The sequence below is a fragment of the Ursus americanus genome, chromosome 25 (assembly GCF_024610735.1).
Source record: "Ursus americanus isolate L20-20 chromosome 25, mUrsAme1.1.p, whole genome shotgun sequence".
In the NCBI taxonomy this organism is placed as follows: Eukaryota; Metazoa; Chordata; class Mammalia; order Carnivora; family Ursidae; genus Ursus; species Ursus americanus.
Genome location: NC_142151.1, coordinates 35,900,928 through 35,921,996, shown reverse-complemented (window position 1 = coordinate 35,921,996; position 21,069 = coordinate 35,900,928). Strand labels below are relative to the sequence as shown.

General features: G+C 35.0%; 1 protein-coding gene across 3 annotated transcripts in view; it reads left to right on the top strand.

Moving 5' to 3' along the window:
- The window catches only part of ADAMTS20 (ADAM metallopeptidase with thrombospondin type 1 motif 20), a 176,838-nt gene that overhangs the window by 44,824 nt on the left and 110,945 nt on the right, over positions 1-21,069 (top strand). For 2 of the 3 annotated variants that reach the window (XM_087855784.1, XM_045801246.2), the window contains exons 5-7: positions 13,133-13,216; positions 13,711-13,835; positions 15,172-15,212. In XM_087855784.1, coding sequence (XP_087711910.1) covers positions 13,133-13,216; positions 13,711-13,835; positions 15,172-15,212 — 250 coding nt within the window. Of the gene's footprint in view, positions 1-13,132; positions 13,217-13,710; positions 13,836-15,169; positions 15,213-21,069 lie in introns of those variants that run through there. The other variant, XM_087855783.1, reaches the window with a different exon arrangement.

Genomic DNA, 21,069 nt, shown 5'->3' with positions numbered 1-21,069 from the left:
GATGTTTAATGTAACATTTTCTTTACGTTTAACTTAAAAGTTACTTGAGCAACTTTTTAAAACACTTGAAAATCTCTGAAAACACTTATTGAAGATTGAATTATTCTTTGTCATGTGTATGCTTTCTACCCGTTGGTGAGAGGGGAGATCCTGGTAGCACTGATCTTTTTGCCCCTTGAATCTGATTTTTAAACCCTCTTATTTCTTTTTTTTTTTTTTTAAAGATTTTATTTATTTGACAGAGAGAGAGACAGCCAGCGAGAGAGGGAACACAAGCAGGGGGAGAGGGAGAGGAAGAAGCAGGCTCCCAGCGGAAGAGCCTGACGTGGGGCTCAGTCCCAGAACTCCGGGATCACGCCCTGAGCCGAAGGCAGACGCTTAACGACTGAGCCACCCAGGCGCCCCTAAACCCTCTTATTTCTGCACAGAAGAAAGGGGATACTATTTTACTATTGCTACACTTGCCAAATCAGAAATTAGGGCAAATGATATATTTTTTTATTAAGTTTTTAATTCCAGCATAGCTAACATAGTGTTATATCAGTTTCAGGTGAATAAATACAGTGGTTCGACCATTTTATACATTATTCAGTGCTCATTGTGATAAATGTACTCTTTAATCCCCATCCCTACCCCTCTGGTAACTATCAGTTCTTTATTAAGAGTCTGTTTCTTGGTTTCTCTTTTTTTCCCTTTGCTTGTGTGTTTTGTTAAAACTCCACATATGAGTGAAATCATATGATATTTGTCTTTCTCTGACTAATTTTGCTTAGCATTATACTCTCTAGCTCCAACCATGTTGTTGCAAATGGCAAGGTTTCGTCTTTTATGGCTGAGTAATATTCCATTGTGTGTGTATGTATACACATACCACCTTTTTATCCATTCATGTATCAGTGGACACTTGGGCTGCTTCCATAATTTGGCTGTTGTAAATAATGCTGCAGTAAACATAGGGGTGCACGTATCCCTTTGAATTAGGTATGGGTTTTTGTTTTTTGTTTTTTTTCCTATTTTTGGGCAAATACCCAGTAGTATGATTACTAGATTGTGGGGTAGTTCTATTAACTTTTCGAGGTACAGTGGCTACACAAGTTTGCCTTCCCACGAACAGTGAAAGAATATTTCTCTTTCACTTGTTTTTTTTGTATTTTTGTATTTTTGATTTTAGCCGTTCTGACAGGTATGAGGTAATATCTCATTGTAGTTTTGATTTGCATTTCCCTGATGAGCGATGTTGAGCAACTTTTCATGTGTTGGCCATCTGGATGTCTTTGGAGAAATGTCTGTTCATGTCTTTTGCCCATTTTTAAATTGGATTATTTGTTTTTAGGGTTTTGAGTTATATCAGTTGTTTATATATTTTAGATACTACCCTTTATTGGATATGCCATTTGCAAATATCTTCTCCCATTCTATAGGTTGCTTTTTAGTTGTATTGATTGTTTCCTTTGCTGTGCAGAAGCTTTGTAATTTTTTTTTTAGGAGCTTTGTATTTTGATGTAGTCCCAATCATATATTTTTGCTTTTATTTCCCTTGCTTCAGGAGACATCTCTAAAAAAAACAAAACAAAAACTGTTGCTATGGCTAATGCCAGAGAAATGCTGCCTGTATTTTGATTGGTTTTCAGTGGATTTTGATGGTTCCAGGTCTCATATTTAGGTCTTTAATTCATTTTGAGTTTATTTTTGTGCATGGTGTGAGAAAGTGATCCAGTTATATTCTTTTGCATGTAGTTGTCCAGTTTTCCCAACACCATTTGTTGAAGAGACTGATTTTTTCCCATTGGATATTCTTTCCTGCTTTGTTGAAGATTAATTGACCATATAGTTGTGGATGTATTTCTGGGTTTTCTATTCTGTTGATCTACATGTCTGTTTTTATGCTAGTACCATACTATTTTAATTACTACAGCTTTGTAATATAACTTGAAGTCTGGAATTGTGATGTCTTCAACTTTTCTTTTTAAGATGCTTTGGTTATTCAGGGTCTTTTGTGGTTCTGTACAAATTTTGGGATTGCTTATTCTAGCTCTGTGAAAAATGCCATTGGTATTTTGATAGGGATTGCATTAAATGTAGATTGCTTTGAGTAGTATAGACATTTTAACAATATTCTTCCAACCCATGAGCATGGAGTTTCCATGCCTTGCCATTTCTTTAGGTGGTCTTGAACTTTTTTCATCCATGTTTTGTAGTTTTTAGAGTAAAGGCCTTTTACCTCTTTAATTAAGCTTCCTAGATATTTTGTTTTTAGAACACTTGTAAATTTGATTCTTTCCTCTTTCTGCTGCTTCATTCTTGGTGTATAAAAATGGAACAAATTTCTGTACATTGATTTTGTATCCTGTGACTTTACTGTGTGACTTCACTGAATTCATTTATCAGTTATAGTAGTATTTTGGAGTCTTTAGGGTTTTCTATATATAGTACCACCCCATCTGCAAATAGTGGAAGTTTTACTTAACAGTTTGAATGCCTATTTTGTTTGTTGTCTAATTGCTGTGGCTAGGATTTCCAGTACTATGTTGAATAAAAGTAATGAGAGTGGACACCTTTGTATGTTCCTGATCTTAGAGGAAAAGCTCTCAGTTTTTCCCCATTGAGTGTGATTTTGGCTGTGGGTTTTCCTTTCCTTTTTTTTTTTTTTTTTAAGATTTTGTTTGAGAGAGAGCACACAAGCAGGGGGACAGGCAGAGGAGAGAAACAAGCAGACTTCCCACTGAGTGGGGAGCCCAGCATTGGGCTTGATCCCAGGACCCTGAGATCATGACCTGAGCTGAAGTTAGTTGCTTAACCAACTGAGCCACCAGGTGTCCCAGCGGTGGGTTTTTCATATAAGGCCTTTATTATGTTGAGGTATGTTTTCTCTAAACCTACTTTGTTAAGGTTTTTTGTTTTTTGTTTGTTTTTTTTTTAATCATGAGTGGATGTTTTACTTTGTCAAATGCTTTTTCTGCATCTATTCAAGTGATCATATGGTTTTTAATCTTATTGATGTGATGTATCACATTGATTTGTGAATATTGAACCACCCTTGCATCCTGGGAATAAATCCTACTTGATTGTGGTGAATATTTTTTTTTTTTAACACATTGTTGGATTCAGTTTGCAGTATTTTGTTGAGGATTTTTGCATCTGTGTTCATCAGAGATACTGGCCTGTAGTTCTCTTTTTGTGTGGTGTTTTTATCTGGTTTTGATAGCAGGATGATACTGGCCTCATAAAGTGAATTTGGTAGTTTTCCTTCCTCTTCTATTTTTGGAATAGTTTGAGGAGAATAGGTATTAACTCTTTATATACTTGGAATTTGCCCATGATGCCATCTGGTCCTGGACTTTTGTTTGTTGGGAGTTTTTTGATTACGGATTCAATTTCATGCTGGTTATCAATCTGTTCAAAGTTTCTATTTCTTCCTGCTTCAGTTTTGGTAGGTTATGTTTTTAGGAATTCATTTCTTTTAGGTTGTCAAATTTGTTGGTGTATAATTTTTTATAATCTCTTACAACCGTTTGTATTTCTGTGGCGTTGGCATTTCTTTCATTTGTGACATTTGTGACTTTATTTGGGTCCTCTTTTGTGATGAGTCTGGCTAGAGGTTTATCAATTTTCTTTCAAAGAACTAGCTCCTGGTTTCATTGATCTGTTCTATTTTAATTTCTCTATTTATGCTCTAATCTTTATTATTTCCTTCCTTCTGCTGGTTTTGTTTTTTTTTTTTTTTTCCTTTTTCTAGCTCCTTTAGGTGTAGTGTAAGTTTAGGTTGTTCATTTGATATTTTTCTTCTTGAGGTAGGCCTGTATTGCTATAAACTTCCCTCTTAGAATAGCTTTTGCTACATCCCAAAGACTTTGGACCATTGTTTTCATTTTCATTAGGAGAGATATTTTAAATGATAAATGTATTTATGGGGATAAAAGGATAGGCTATTACTGAGAGAGCTGCTTTAGCAAATTTGGAATGTAAGATCACAGTAGCTGTAAGAGTTCTTGATCTGATATTAATATCTGTTGAGCAGTGGTGGTGGCAGTATCCATGGAACAGAATTCTAGACCTAGTGAAGGATCTGTAAAAAATATATCCTATACATACACCTACTTAAATCTGTTGTCTGGGACATTTCTGGATTTAGGTCTGTTTTGGAGTAATTACTAAAAGCACCCCCTTTTCATGCTCAGAAGTCTCCTGGTTTAGTTAATGAATTATATAGTCATTTATACAGATTTAGGGTATTGGAACATGTCTAATGGCTGGAAGTACCTCTATTCACATGTAGAGAATTCAGGCCCACTTGAACAGACTTGGCCAGGATAGTTCTATTGACCATTGTAAATATTTCTTAGCTAGAAATGCCCAGTTAAGTACATTTTGATTTGAAGAGACTAAGACCCTGTTATTTTCCTTATGTATAACATTTTACCTTAAATTCTTATGATTATCTGTGCTAAGAATACGTGGCCTATGTTGCCTAAGCACTGTATCTGGTATAAAGTGGGCATTCAGTAGTTAATGAAAGATAGAATGAATAAGCGATTAAAGTAATACTTTTTTTCAGAATGCATAACCTTGTAATAGGCCAAAAAACCCAGATGATTCAAAATGATTTTTGAAGTGTACAAAATGGACACTTGTTGACTTGAAATTTTAAAATGAAAACAGAGCTATACCCAGGAATTTATCCTGATAACATGCTTTTACTTCTGAATCTGAAGTAATTAGGCGTGTAATTATCTAGATGTATAATTATCTGCATATGGGTGTGTCATGCTCATTATGAGGGGATTCTAATGAGAGCGGTGACATAGAGGATGTTCATTGATAATGTAGGAAATTGAATCAATTATATGGAACAGTAAAGGATAAAGCTTGTAATTTTAAATGGTTAAAGGAGATATTCATTAAGAAAATGGTGGGGAAGAGGGTAGAAATACCAAAAGAAAATATTAGATTTTGTAAATGCAACAGATTGTGAAGCCTGTTTAATGATGGGCAACTTTGATACCTGTGCTATGGAAATATGGACTAGAAGGAGGAAAGGAGAACAAGAGGAATATTCATTGAACAAATTTTGGAATAGTTACACACAGTTTTGGTGATAATGGCATCCTTAGAAGAGTTTTGTTACCTGTATTTCACATAAACATCATTATAATCACTGTTTGGAAGATACTGAGACATAACCTGGAGATTACTGAAGTTGTCCATGGGAGTTTTAAAGCCACAGTTCATCAAGGGCAAAGCAGACCTTTTGACTTCATAGAAAGTAAGTAAATCAGCTCTCAGATTGCTTGAAAGAGTAACCCAATGTGTGCATGTATCACTTTCTAGGTTCTTATCCCCACTAAGAGAGCCAATTTCAGTTGAAGATTAGATGTTTATAGATCTAGTCAACTGGTTGTGTTGAGCGTTCATTCACAAGGAGATGGACCACACTGGGGTTAGGAAAGAGGGAAGCATTCCAAATGTAGATGAGTAGGAGGAAAAATTTAGAGTCTCTCTCTTGAGGTGGTTTGGGTTTTGTATATGCTTTCCTTCCTCTTCAGAGGTCAAATTTCAGATGATTTGTAAATTACCTGGGTTTAATGCTTTTTCTACATTTTTTTTTCATTAAGTGAATGTGTGGAATTTAAGAAACAAAAATGAGGATAGGGATAAAGAGGCAAACCAAGAATCACTCTTAACTATAGAGAACAAACTGATGATTACTAGAGGGGAGGTGTGTTGGGAGTGGGGGGACAGGTGAAACAGGTGAGGGGGATGAAGGAGGGTACTTGTGATGAGTACCGGGTAATGTATGGAAGTGTTGCATCACTATAATATATGTACACCTGAAGCTAATAGTACACTGTATGTTAACTAACTGGAATTTAAATAAAAAGGTAAAGAATGTTCGGATAAGGATACAGGAAAGTCAGCAGACTTCTGTATATAATATACATATGTATTATATATATTATATATTATATATATTAATATATATTAATAATATATATTAATAATATATATTAATATATATTAATATATATTAATAATATATAATTAATATATATTATTGTTAGTGAAAAGCTGTGACCACAGCTATATTTGCAGATATAAGCCATGTGAAAGGAAACTCTGAGCAAGAGTGGACAGACTCCTTTTTTTCCTGGGACTTTCCTACTTTCAGTGTTAAGGCTCATGTCCCTGGAAACCCTGTAGTCCTAGGCAAACTGGGACAGTTGGGCGTGCATTGTAGATTTGGTCAAATCTAGTTCCTCTTGTTTTATCTCCACTCATGAATTCCATTTCCAAAATTGCTCTGTGGAGGTAAGAGGAATGCTGTCTCCATGTAAGCGTCTGCAGATGCTTCTGATTGAGGAAGGAGCCATTGAGATTTTGCACATTCTGTCCTCGTTTTTAAGAAGGCCTTAACTGCATTTATTCAAACACACACAGGATATTGGTAATGTTCTTGGTGATAGTAATTTAGGAAAAAGACAAGAAAATGTGATTGAGGCTTGAAGTATAATTGTGAACCACTTAATGTGTTGGCTCCAGATAAAATAGGGGAAATAGCTGAATGCTTCAACACTGAGCAAATGGATTAAATACACCACTTAGAGAGAGGATTATCTACCCTTGACCATCCTGCACAAAGTAAACATTTGTAGGGTCTTCAACTTTTTCTTTACTTTCAACAATTTAGCAAAATGCGTACAGTGATACAGAAATGTGTGATTTAATTCACTAGGGTGTTGTACAAATAGCATAGTGATCTTATTCAAAGTGATTTCAACATTAAAATCAAAGAATTGTGTATAGTGTATCTAATGAAATGAGTTTGTGTTAAGTGATCAGAGATGTTCAACTGTTTTCTATATCAAGCTTTTATCTTTAGAGAATTTGAGTGACAGTATTTGACTAAACTGGCATTTACGTATAAACTACCAAAGTACTTGTCAACTAGAGGACTTACTTTCTTCAACAGACTTACTTTGATATTCAGTGACTTACTTGGAAATGTTTACTTATTTAATAAACCTTGAGGGGGCGCCTGGGTAGCACAGCGGTTGGGTGTTTGCCTTCAGCTCAGGGCGTGATCCCAGCGTTGTGGGATCGAGCCCCACATCAGGCTCCTCTGCTATGAGCCTGCTTCTTCCTCTCCCACTCCCCCTGCTTGTGTTCCCTCTCTCGCTGGCTGTCTCTATCTCTGTCGAATAAATAAATAAAATCTTTAAAAAAAAAAAATTAACCTTGAAAATATTTACTGGATCAGAGGCTTCTATACTCATTTTGTTCACAAAGGTTTGACTTTATAATGTTCACCTTTTACAGATTTAATGTAAAAGGAGCACCATGTGATCATCAGGAATTAGACTTGTTTATTAAAATATAGTTACTCTTAGAGATGTTTATCAACCAAAACCCTCACTTGCATTACACTGACTTAGTGTCATTGCTCTCACTGATGTTATTCAGGATAGAGAATTTTCAGCCACACTAAAATAAAAACTTAATAATATACTTTCCATATTTCAGCATGACCATTAATGTTTGCTTTTCCTTTCCTCAATTCAGTGTTCTGATTATTTTTTAATTTAAATTTTATTTTTTAAATTGAAGTATAGTCGACCTACAATATTTTAGTTTAATTCTCTGCACATATTTACTTTGTACATAGTGGAATGTAATTTTCTAACTTTGAGCAAAAAGATGTGACAAGAATAGTGATCTTTATAAACAAAATCTCTATACTTTGTTAAAATCAGTTTTATATAGGTAATTTTGAAAGTGAAGGTGGTCAAAAGGTACAAACTTCCAGTTCTAAGTCCCAGGGGTGTAACGCACAGCATGGTGAATAGTTGACGTGGTGATTATTTTATGTTTGAAAATTGCTTAGAGTAGATCTGAAAAGTTCTCATCACAGGAAAAAATTATAACTGTGTGGTGATGGATGTTAACTTATTGTGGTGATCATTTCACAATATATACATATATCAAATCATTGTATATCTAAAACTAATTATGTCCATTATCTCAAAAATGGCTAAAATGATAAAAATGAAGAGAGCCTTTAGGCATTTCATATATGTACATTTGCTGAAGCTCTATATACAAATTATTTCAAAATAGTTGGTCAGTTAATGGTGACAGTAACTTAATGATTTGCATGAAGTGTATTTTGCCTAGAATTTTCTTAAAATATTTAAACAATAGAATTTATACTATTTTTTCTCTCTTTTTTGATAAATGTCTGTGAATTACTGTTTTGTGAGACCTGTAAAGAAACATAAACCTGATATGCCAGGGGAACAAACACTTAAACAATAAAAGACTCAATACATTTTAACTAGATCAATAAAAATTCTAAAATGCAGCACTCTAACTTGTGATTATAGTTAGATATATCAATATTGCATGGTTCTGTAGAACAAGAGGTTACCTTAGAAATCTGGTCTAACATTTTCTAAGGTGTAGTCTATGGAATGGGGTACTAGTCCTGTGACATGCTCCATAGCAAGAAGGGGAAAAAATGTTTAAGTGTTTGTGTGAAATAACCCCTCTCCTAGATCATGAGTATATACGTTAGCCTATTCTAGATGCTGAAGATACCTGCTTAACAGTTTTACTCAACATTTCTCAAACCGTGGAATGATTTTGTTCTTTAAAACAAATGCTCTCCACACTCCTCCCCCAATAGCATGTGGTAAATACTAATTAAATACTCTAGGGCATTGTGACCAAGGGTGTTTGCTGTGTCATCATGGTCGCAGGTATTGAGGCAAAAAGTAGATAGATGCATTTCCAGAGTTGAGAAACTTCCTTTTAACTAGTAATAGAGCTAGAACTAAAGCCAAGGTCTCCTGACTACATAAGAGTTCTGAGGCCATGGTCAAGTGACCATAGTAGGGCAATGCCATAAACAGATCAGGGTTCTGAAAGAAATTTTTGTACCAAGAGCTAATTAGAAGGGCTTAGGGTAGAATGCTGAAATTCCCTAAGATAGATTCAATGGTGAGAGTTAAAGCCAATAAACTTATGAATGTATTCATGAAGAAACAGCAAACATGGTACCCTACCATAATGGTAATCTAATATGGGGTGGTAGTTTGGGGATGAGAGAAGCACATTATACATGCCAATTAGAAAAGCCTCTGAGAAATGAAATGGGCCTTGTGGTCATTCATCTGCCTGCTTCACAATTCCATTTAATTGAATCATTATACCATAGCGCCTTTAAATATCCGAATATAGTAAAAGATATATACATTGAATATGAGCACATAGATGACGGTCAGCACATACAACAGGAAATGCATACAATTAAATAGGATAACCTTAATTACTTCATGATACATTTTAGTATGAAAGCAAAATATCAATCTGAGGGTTTTGGGGGGAGAGTTTGTGAAGAATTAAGTTGAGCCCCCTGTTTTTGTATTTTTTACCTCTGGAAGAATTGAGGTTTTATTTTTAAGTTTTTATTTAAATTCCAGTTAACATACAGTGTAATATTAGTTTCAGGTGTATAATATAGTGATTCAATATTTCCATACAACACCCCGTGCTCATTATAGAAAGTGTGCTCATTAATCCCCATCGCCTATTTCATCCATCCCCCCCACTCACCTCTCTTTTGGTAAACATCAGTTTATTCTCTATAGTCAAGAGTCTGTTTCTTGGTTTGCCTCTTCTACCCCCCTCCACTTTGTTAAATTTCACATTTGAGTGAGATCCTATGGTATTCATATCTGATTTATTTATTTTACTTAGCATAATACTCTGTAGCTCCATCCGTGTCATTGTAAATGTCAAGATTTCATTCTTTTGTGTGGCTGAGTAATATTCCATTGTAGGTATATATGCTACATCTTCCTTATAGATCTGTTACTTGTCAGGTGCAGTGTCTGTTTCCTTCTGAAACTCAATATTTTTAAGACTCTATATTTTGTAGCTGATGCTAAAATATCCAGATTGTCATTTTGAGTCAACGTCTTTGGGGTAATGAGTGGAGAAATTAGCTATGTAGATACTTCATAGTACTTAAGCTTTTTTCTGTGTGGAGTAACTGGGAATGCATGGTCTCCTGTGACCTAGAAGTCTTCACAACTGTTCATTTTTAAGGGGGAAAAGAGCCTTTGTGCATACCTTTGAGGTGTATTATTTACTTTGTAATTTGACTTAGAAAAGCATCCACTTTTAAACTCACTGGATCAAAGGATGACTCTGTAGTTAAAGTATGGGTATACTTTGTTTTCTATGGGAGATAAGTATTTTTTAAAGTTACATGGATATTATCAGTTCAGCTACAAATTTCCACAGCTCCCATTTTCAAGTGAGTAGTACTGTAGTGTTAACAGACGTGCTTGAAATTGCCAACCATTTGATTGTCCCTGTCTTAACTTACTCTCAACCCCACAAAACCCCCACTTTTGCCAAAAAATGCTATTGCCAGACCTGAAGGGACCACTGTTGGTAGACCAACCTGTTAATATTTGTGGCTGTGTGGCTAAAACAGTAGAAAAAGGTGCTGGAATGTGTATGGAGGTCCACGCTGACCCTACAGTGTCAGCATTTCCAGAGATGCTTTTGGCTCTGGTTCTGGTTCTACTCCATGTAGCAAAAGAAACAGCAGCAGCCATATATGTTATTCATTATATTGAAACCACGTTGGCTGATGGAATGAGGGCTCCACTAGTACTTCTAGCAAATTCTAAGGTCCAGAAGGTCAGGGTCCATGACTTCCTTATCTCTGAGTTGCTAGCCAACAAAGCAGGGTGTAAATGCTGAATATTTATCAGAGATGAGATGAGTAGTACCTCCTCAAGCAATTGCTATTTTGGTTTGTGTAGTGGTCCAGGAGATGGTGATCCAGGTTTCAGAAACTTTAAGGTATAGTTGACAAGGTGTACAACAGTGATGCGACAACTGTACATGTTATGCTCTGCTATGCTCAAGTTTAGCTACCATCTGTCACCTCACAAGGCTATTAAAATACCATCGACTGTATTCCCTATGTAGTCCCTGTCATCCCCATGACTTACTCCGTAACTGGAAACTTGTACCTTCCACTCTTTCACCTGTTTTGCCCATCCCCCAGCCCCTCCCCTCTGGCAACCACCAGTTGGTCCTCTGTATTTACGAGTCTGTTAATGCTTTGTTTTGCTTTTTAGATTCTATGTATAAGTGAAATCATATGGTATTTGTCTTTTTTTGGTCTGACTTATTTCACTTAGCTTATACTCTCTAGGTTCCTCCCTGTTGTCACAAATGGCAAGATCTCATTCTTATGGCTGAGTAATATTCTGTTACATATATACTGTGTCTTAACCATTCATCTATCAGTGGGCACTTAGATTTTCCATATCTTGGCTAGTGTAAGTAATGCTGTTGTAATAAACATAAGGGTGCATGTATCTTTTTGAATTAGGATTTTCTTTGGGTCAATAAATACCCAGTAGTGGAATTACTGGATCATATGGTGTTCCTATTTTTGAGGAACCTTTATACTGTTTTCCATAGTGGTTGTAACCACTTTACATTCCCATCCATGGTGCACAGGGGTTCCTTTTTCTCCACATTCTCACCAACACTTATGTCTTGTCTTTTTATTACTAACCATTCCTGATAGGCGTAAAGCGTTATTTTGTGGTTTTGGTTTGCATTTCCCTGGTCAGTGATTTTGAGCAACTTTTCATATGTCTGGTAGCAACGTGTATGTCATCTTTGGAAAGATGTCTATTCAAGTCCTCTGCTCTACTTTAATCAGATTTTTTTTAAGTTCTTTATATATTTTTGATACCCCTGTTGGATATATCATTTGCAAATGTCTCATTTAGTAGGTTGCCTTTTAATTTTGATGATGGTGTCCTTGGTTGTGCAAAAGCTTCTTATTGTGTAGTCCTCGTAGTTTAGTTTTTCTTTTTGCGCCTTGCCTGAGGAGACCCAGCAAAAAAGATGTTACTAAGGCCATTGTCAAAGAGACTACTGCCTATCTTCGGAAATGATTTTCATTGCACAGGTGGCCCAGGTCCTGAGGGGATTATGTCTCTGAAGGAGTGCAAGACAGAGGCATTGGATGTAGAAGAAACCACTACTGCAGTGGAAACCTTTATGATGGCTACAAGAAGAGGAGATGAATCTAGTGAATTAGCACCTTAACCAGGAATCACACACTGAGCCCATGTAGAGAGCCTCATAGAACTGCATTTTTCAGTCTTAGAGAATTAAAGACCAGGTTGTGACCTGTGACCCCTCCTAGGGTTCCTTGTGTGATTTGGATGAATCTATTTCCATGGATTCCAGTAGTGCTAACCATTAAAAATTATAAGCACACTCAGAATTGGAAATATGCAGCCATTGTGGAAAATATTAGGTAAAACTACCAGAAAAATAGGTAAAACATATATTTTTATGGAGAAAAACGGTTATGTTAATTATGGATTGTGACACAGAATGAAGTGGAATTCCTGCTGAATCATCTAAAATATTTTCCAAGGTCTGAGTGTTCAGGTTACTGGAGGATTTTGTTAAAATGCAGACTGCTTCACTAGTCCAGGGTGGGGCCTGCGGTTCTGCATTTCTGATCAGCTCTAGGTGGTACATACCCTGCCGATCTACAGACTGATCTCGGTAGTAGGTTTAAGGATACTCATGCTCAAACTCAGGTTCACATTGGAATCATTACAAAATACTGGGGAAATTTAAAAGGCACTGATGCTTGGGTTTCAACCCTAGAGATTTTGATTTAATTTGTAAGGGATGTGACCTGGGTATCTGGATTTGTGAAAAGGTCCATAGGAGATTCCAGTGCGCAGCTAAATCAGAGAATAGACGTTCTAGGACTGGTTTCAATTTATGTTTGAGAAGAAATAACTCATTTAAGGCATCTAATCCTATACTTTTTAAATAAAACACTTTCAATATAATTTTATTAGCAGTTATTACATCAAAATTTACATTTACAACATCTAAAGGACTGTCTTAGAAAATCCTAGAGCATATGTAATAAGAATTTAACTCTAAGATAAAACATATTCTCATTAGAGCACAGCACAATATTAATAATTAAGTGCAGTTCTATTAAGAACTAGAACTCCAATGCTTCTTAATATTCTACAGTGCAGGTAATCCTACATTTTTTCCCTTGCAGGTTGCAGCAATCTACAAGGACTCAAGTATTGGAAATCTTATCAACATAGTAATCGTAAAATTAGTTGTAATTCATAATGAACAGGTAAGAAACAGGCCTGAAGTTAGTAATCTTAACTGTGGTCAGCTCCTAGTAACAATACATATAGATCACAAAATTGTTATTAGAAAAGAGATGTTTCTAAAATTTACATTTAAAAACTTCATTTGAAAAGGCGTGAGATTAACTTTTTATGTTGTGATGGAAAAGAAGTAACAAAAACAGCTTGAAAACCTAAGGTTTAAAAACAATGAAGTATTCCCTTTTATAATCCTGTCATTGAAGGATTTAAAATTTTTCTTAGAAGTTTTTTGATCCTCCATATTGGATGGTTACATTGAGAAGGTCTCACTAGATTCCCTTTTGATCATTTTTTAAGTATTGCTAAAGTATTTTTGAATAAATATAAGGGAGAAATGCCGCTTCACTTGCCTCTGAAAATCCTATTTGGTGAATTGCAAGGATGCTGACAAGCTTGGAGAGAAAAAGAGGCTGTGGATGTTTTAATGTAATATTGAATTACTCATTTTTTTGTGTAGGAAGGACCAGTCATCAGTTACAATGCAGCTACCACATTGCGCAACTTCTGTTTGTGGCAACAAACTCAGAATGTTCTTGATGATGCTCACCCTTCTCACCATGACACTGCTGTTCTTATCACTAGGTACAGTTTTAGAAATAACCCTTCCAACTGCAGTCATTCACCCTTTCTCTCCTGCATGATCACTGATACTTCTTGTTACCTTAATTCTTTATTGATAACACACAGAAGTGTTCTCTGAGAACTTGTATTGCAAAAGATACTATTGTATGAAAACATTGTTGTTGCAGACCAGGATGCTAGCTGATTCCTTAGGAAATTAGCAATGTTAGATTGCTGAGTAATGGATTGACCCAAACAAAATAATTTCCTTGTTTAGTGACAGAATTATGACAAATAATTGCAAATGAACATAGTTATGGAACTGAATACAGGTTATGTTCATTCCCCACTTGATATTTCAATCACTTGGAAAGAAGAGCTTTTGAATTTAATCGGTTGTCCTCTTTTTGGACTTCTTGTACTTAAACATCAAAACATGGAACAGATTTTTTTTTTAATACATGCCTTAATTACTAGACTGCATTTATGAGGGTCTTTCTCAACCTGCTTAAGGAGGACAACTTCTGCTGTTATAAAATGATTGTCCATTTTACAAGCATTACTATATATTGTTAATTCCTGCCTTTGCTTCAGCAACAGTATGGTAGTAAATATACTACCAGGATATTTAGATCTTAGGATTGGTTGGTTGACAAAAGGAAATAATTCTTCCACTTAGGGGTCAGACTCCAAAATATCTGCTTTCTAGAACTCTGAAATGAAACACTTAGTCCATGTAAAATAGCTGTAAAATTTCAGAACAAAAGCAAAATTGACTTAATTTTTTACACCATTTTATATCATCAGTCCGTGGTTCTTCCCTGGATTGTAATTAGAGGCCAAGCAACAAAGATTGGAGATAATGAATTACAAGATGGGAGGCAGACAAAGGAGGCTAGAAGAGGGAGACCATAAGGAAAGACAAGAGAACTGTCAAACTGAACACATAGGGACTAAGTCATGCAGAAGAAAAAAAATAAGCAATTTGGTAATATCAGAACATTATTTGTGGTGGAGAATAACAGCTGAAGCTCATAATGATGGAACATCTAGAAAAGCATAAACTATATTACACATACATGTAAGTAAAGGCGGAGAGGTGAAAAGTACACTTAGAAAGCTTATCGTTGAGTGTGGTTAAAGCTTCAACTCTTTTCAGCACTTTTATATAGCACCTGTTGCTTATTGGTATATGCAAATGGTGTATTATCCTAGGTTTAAATTATTGAGGGCTTAATAAGATCTGGATTTGGAAGTGAGTTTGTGGTAATAGTCACATCATAGTTCAAGCTTCTTTATCTTTGTTTTGACTTGTAAAAATATTTTCTGAAAATGCTTCAAAATTTTTTGTTTTAAGGGAAGACATTTGTGGAGCTAGAGAGAAATGTGACACATTGGGTAAGTAACTTTGCAAATTAAATGTGACTTATAGAGGTGCCTGGGTGGCACGGTTGGTTAAGCATCTGACTCTTGGTTTCGGCTCACGTTGTGATCTCAGGGTCATGAGATAGAGCCTTGTGATCAGCTCCACGCTCAGCGCCACGCTCAGAGTGGAATCTGCATAAGATTTTCTCTGCCCCTCCCCCCAGCTTGTGTGTTCTCTCTCAAAAAAAATCTTTTATGAATAAATATAGCATATAATTATTTACTGAATTGTTTAAAATGTTTATTTTCCTTTTACTGTAATCATTTTGATTGTCTTGATTAATGATTGTCATTATTAGCTTCTGCTTCAATACATTTTAAAGAATAAGAACTGATATTTTGCCAATTACTACATACACAAAAGCTATATGCAAATTTAAAGCAAAATAATAAAATGAATAGCCATAAATCCACCACCAGATTGAAGAGCCAGAATTTAATACAGTCATATGGCCTTTGCTAAGTCCTTATTCTATTTCTTTGCATATCTCCAAGAGGTAGCCAATACCATGAATTTTATATGTTCCAGTTGCTTTCATCCATATTGAAAAATAGTTCTATATGTCTTTGTGTTCATAAGCTGTTTGGTTTTGCTTCTTTTTGAGCATTGTAGTTGTAGTTCATGGATTTTCACTCCTTTATAATAATTCGTCTTCAGTTTACATGCCTACATGCTGTCGGTGGATATTTGGACCTATTCCAGGTTTTCATAATGAACTTCACTTTAAAATCTAGGGTGTATTCCTACAGTTGAAATTGTTATGTCATTGAATTTGGTGATGTTCAACTTCGGTGTATCTTAAAGTGGTTGTACCAATTTACATCTTTATCAATAGTGTATGAACATTCCTTTTGATGATGTCCTTTTCAATACAAGGTATCTTCAGATTTATCATTTTTGCCAGTGTAAATGTGATATATTTCATCGCTGTAGTAATTTTCAGTTCCATGATTGAGTTTGAACATCTTTTCATATCTACCGACCATTTATATTTCCTTTACTCTGAGGAATGAAAGAAATATGACCTATTTTTCCACTGTGGTGTTTGTCATTACTGCTTTTTATTTATTATTTTTTTAATTTTAATTTTTTTCCAAGTTTTCATTTAAATTCCAGTTAATATACAGTATAATATTAGTTGCAGGTGTAGAATTTAGTGATTCAACACCTCCATATAACACCCAGTGCTCATCACAGAAGTGCACTCCTTAATCCCTGTCAGCTGTTTAACCCATCCCAGCCCACCCCCACCTTCCCTCTGGTAACCATCAGTTTGCTTTCTTTTTCTTTTTTCTTTTATTTATTTTTTTATAATTTTTTATTATGTTAGTCACCATATAGTACATCCCTACATCAGTTTGCTTTCTATAGTTAAGAATCTGTTTCTTTGTTTTCCTCCCCCCCCCCACCCTGCATGATCATTTGTTTTGTTTCTTAAATTCCACATATGAATGAGAGCTATGGTATTCGTCTTTCTCTGACTTATTTTGTCTACCACAATACACTAGCTCCATCCATGTCATTTCAAATGGCAAGATTTCATTCTTTTTGATGGTTAGGTAATATTCCATTACCTATATACCATATGTATGTTATATATGTGATATATAATATATATCAATCACAACTTTTTTATCCACTCATCATTCGATGCACATTTGGGCTCTTTCCATCATTTGGCCATTGTAGATAATGCTGCTATAAACATTGGGGTACATGTATCCCTTCGAATCTGTATTTTCATGTCCTTTGGCTAAATACCTAGTAGGGCAATTGCTGGATCCTAAGGTAGTTCTAGTTTTAACTTTTTGAGGAACCTCCATACTGTTTTCCAGAGCGGCTGCACTAGTTTGCATTCCCACCAGCAGTGCAAAAGGGTTCCCCGTTCTCTGTGTCCTTGCCAACACCTGTTGTTTCCTGTGTTGTTAATTTTAGTCATTCTGACAGGTGTGAGATGATACCTCATTGTAGTTTTGATTAGAAAAATATTAAATAAATCTAACCTTATACCTAAAGGAGCTAGAAAAGCAACAAAGTCCAGAATCAGTAGAAGAAAGGAAATAATTAGAACAGAAATAAATGATATAGACACTAAAAACAACAATAGAACAGATCAATGAAACCAGGAGCTGTTTCTTTGAAAAAATTAATAAAATTGACAAGCTCCTAGCCAGACTTATCAAAAAGGACCCAAATAAATCACAAATGAAAGGAAATAACCCCACAGAAAGACAATAAGAGAATATTATGAAAAACTATGTGCCAACAAATTGGACTGTCTTACTGCTTTTTAGATGTTATTTATAACTTTGTGATACTAAACCCATTTTGGTTTATATGTATTACAACTACCTTTCAGTAATTTGTTGCTTAGTTTTCATTTCTTTGTGTTTATGAAAATGTGTAACAGAACTGAATTTATAATTGTAGGGTTAGCAATTTTGTATTTTAAGAAACCTTCTGTAACTCAAAGTCTACACATATCCTGTTTTCTTATAAACATTTAAAAATTTGTCCTTTCATGTTTAAATTTCTAAACCATTTGGGATAAAATTAGATAGGTAGCTAGTTTTGTTCCTTTTCTATTTGGATAATCATTTTCCTCAGACCATGCATTGAATAGTTCACCTCCTTTACTTAGAATCTGCAGTGTCATAAAAAATTTATATTTGCACAAGTGCCTGCAAATGATTCCTCCATTCCATTAGTCAATTACTTTCCTAATTAGCCCATGTACCAGTTCTACACTACCAGTTGACCTTCGAACAACACAGTTTGAGCTGCACAGGTCAAATTATACGTAGATTATACGTAGATTGATACATAGATTTTTTCCATCAGTACAGTATTGTAAATTATTTTACTTATGATTTTCTTAACATTTTCTTTAGCTTTATTGTAAGAATACAATGTATAATACATATACAAAATGTGTTAGTAGCTCTGTTATTCTGGGGAGCAGTAGGCCATTAGTAGTTAAGTTTTTGGGAGGCAACAGTTAATATGCAGATTTTCTACTGCACAGGGTTGGTGTCCCTCATTCCCATGTTGTTCAAGAGTCAATTGTATTTTAATACTTTTAGCCCTATAATAAGTCCTACTAATTGGTAGGGTGTATACCTTTACCTTATTTTTCTCAAGAGTATTTTGGCTATTCTTAGACCTTTATTCTTCCATAGAAATTTTAGATCAGCATTTCAACTCCTTATAAAACAATTATCTATTTATGTAGGTCTTTTTAAATGTCTTTCAGCAATACATGTTTTCTTTCAAGCCAGTCATGCACAAATTCTGTTACTTTTTTATTGTAAATGGCATAGAATGCTGATTGATAGGAATGCAATAGACTACTTGGTTTATTGATTTTAAAAATTCTAGCCACCTGATTCATCACTCAAAACCTCATAATTTATTTTTTCAATGTAGACAGTTATATCATTTGTGAATTATGGTGTTATCCTTCCTTTTCAATCCTTTTTTTTTTTTTTCTTACAGCAAGACCAAAACCTCTGTAAAATGTTGACGAGATGATAGTAGCCTTTTCCTCTGGATTTTAAAGGGAATACTTATAAAGTTACACCGTTAAGAATATTTGCCATAAGTTCTTGGCAGAAAATTTAATACTAGTTTTATGATCCCTAAAAAACATGCTTCCTTTTTTTAATTGAAGTGTAATTGTCGTACAACATTAGTTTCAGTTGTACACTATAGAGATTCAACATTTACATATGTTATGAAATGGTTACCATGATAAGTATAGTTACTATATATCACCACAGTTATGACAGTATTATCGAGTTTATTCCCTATGCTGTACTTCATGTTTCTGTGACTTATTTTATAAATGGAAGCTTGTACCTTTTACTCCCTCTCACCTATTTCACCCCATCCCCTGCCCCCAACCTTCAACGGGCAACTACCAGTTTGTTCCCTGTATTTATCAGACTGTTTGGTTTATTTGTTTTGTAGATTCCACATATAGGTAAAATCAAATGGTATTTGTATTTCGCTGACTTACTTAGCATAAATATACTCTAGATCCATCTGTGTTGTCACAAGTGGCAAGATTTCATTCTTTATGGTCGGATAATGTTTCATTGTATACTTATATACCACATCTTCTTTATCCATTCATCTATCAATGGTCTTAGAAATCACGTTGTTTCCACATCTCGATTATTGTAAATAATGCTGCAGTGAACATAGGAATGCATATATCTTTTCGAATTAGTGTTTTTGTTTTCAGGTCAATACCCAGAAGTGGAATTGCTGGATCACATGATTTTTAGGTTTTTTGAGGGAACCCTTCCACATGCCTTCCGTAGTGGTTGCACCAATTTACATTCCCACCGTATGAGTGCTCCCTGTTCTCTACATCCTTGCCAATACTTGTTTCTTGTCTTTTTGATATTAGCCATTTCTGCCTAGTGTGCGGTAATATCTCATTGTGGTTTTGATTTGTGTTTCCCTAATGATTAGTGACATTGAGCATCTTAGCCTGTGTCTGGACATTTGTATGTCGTCTTTGGGGAAATGTCTGTTCAAGTCCTCTGCCCTTCATAATTGGACTGCTATTCTGTTGGAGTTTTTAAAAAATATTTTGGATATCAACCCCTTATCGATTTGGTGCAGATTCAGTAGGTTGCCTTTTCGTTTTGTTCATGGTGCCTTCACTATGCAAAAGCTTTGTGGTTTGATGTAGTCCCAATTGTTTTTGCTTTTCCTGTCCTTGCCTAAGGAGACAGATCCAAAAAAATATTGCTAAGAATGATTGATATTTCAGAGTTTACTGCTTTTGTTTTAGGAGTTTTATAGTTTCAGGTCTTAAATTTAGTTCTTTGTTCCATTTCGAGTTTTTGTGTATGGTGTGTGAAAGTGGTGCAGTTTCATTCTTTTGCATGTAGCTGACCAGCTTGACCAGTTTTCCCCACACCATTTGTAGAAGAGACTGCCCTTCCCCATTATGTATACTTGCCTTATTTTGTTAAAGATTGGCCATAAAAGTGTGGGTTACTTCAGAGCTCTCCTGGTTTTTATGCCAGTACCAAACTGTTTGTATACTGTAGTTTTGGAGTATAGTTTGAAATCTGGGTGTGTGATACCTTCAGCTTTGTTTTTCTTTTTCAAGACTGCTTTGGCTATTTTGGGTCTCTTTTAGCTTCATACAAATCTTTGGATTGTTCTAGTTCTGTGAAAAATATTGATCTTTTGATAGGCATTGCATCGAATCCAAAGAGTGCTTTGGGTAGTATGGATATCTTAACAATATTAATTTTGCCAATTCATGAGTATAGTATATATTTCCATTTGTGTCATCTTCAATTTGTTTCATCAGTACTTTATAGTTTTCAGAGTACAGGTTACTTGTTAAATTTCACCTCTTGGTTAAATGTATTCCTAGCTATTTTATTTTTCTTAAAACTGTAAATGGGATCATTTTCCCAATTTCTCTGCTACTTTGCTATTAGTGTATAGAAACAGTAGATTTTTATATATTAATTTTGTATTCTACAACATTAACAAATTCAGTTAATCTAATACTTTCTGGTGGACTTGGATGCCTTTTATTTCTTGAAATGTCTGAGTGCTGTGGCTAGGAGTTCTAGTACTGTGTTGAGTGAAAGTTGAGAGTGGACATCCTTGTCTTGTTCCTGATCTTATGGGAAAAGCTTTCAGTTTTTCACCATTGAGTGTGATGTTAGCTGTAGATTTGTCATATATGGCATATATGAACATACTGCAGTATGTTCCCTCTATATCCATTTGAGTTTCTGTCATCAGTGGGTGTTGACTCCTGCCAAATGATTTTCTGCACGTATCAAGTTGATT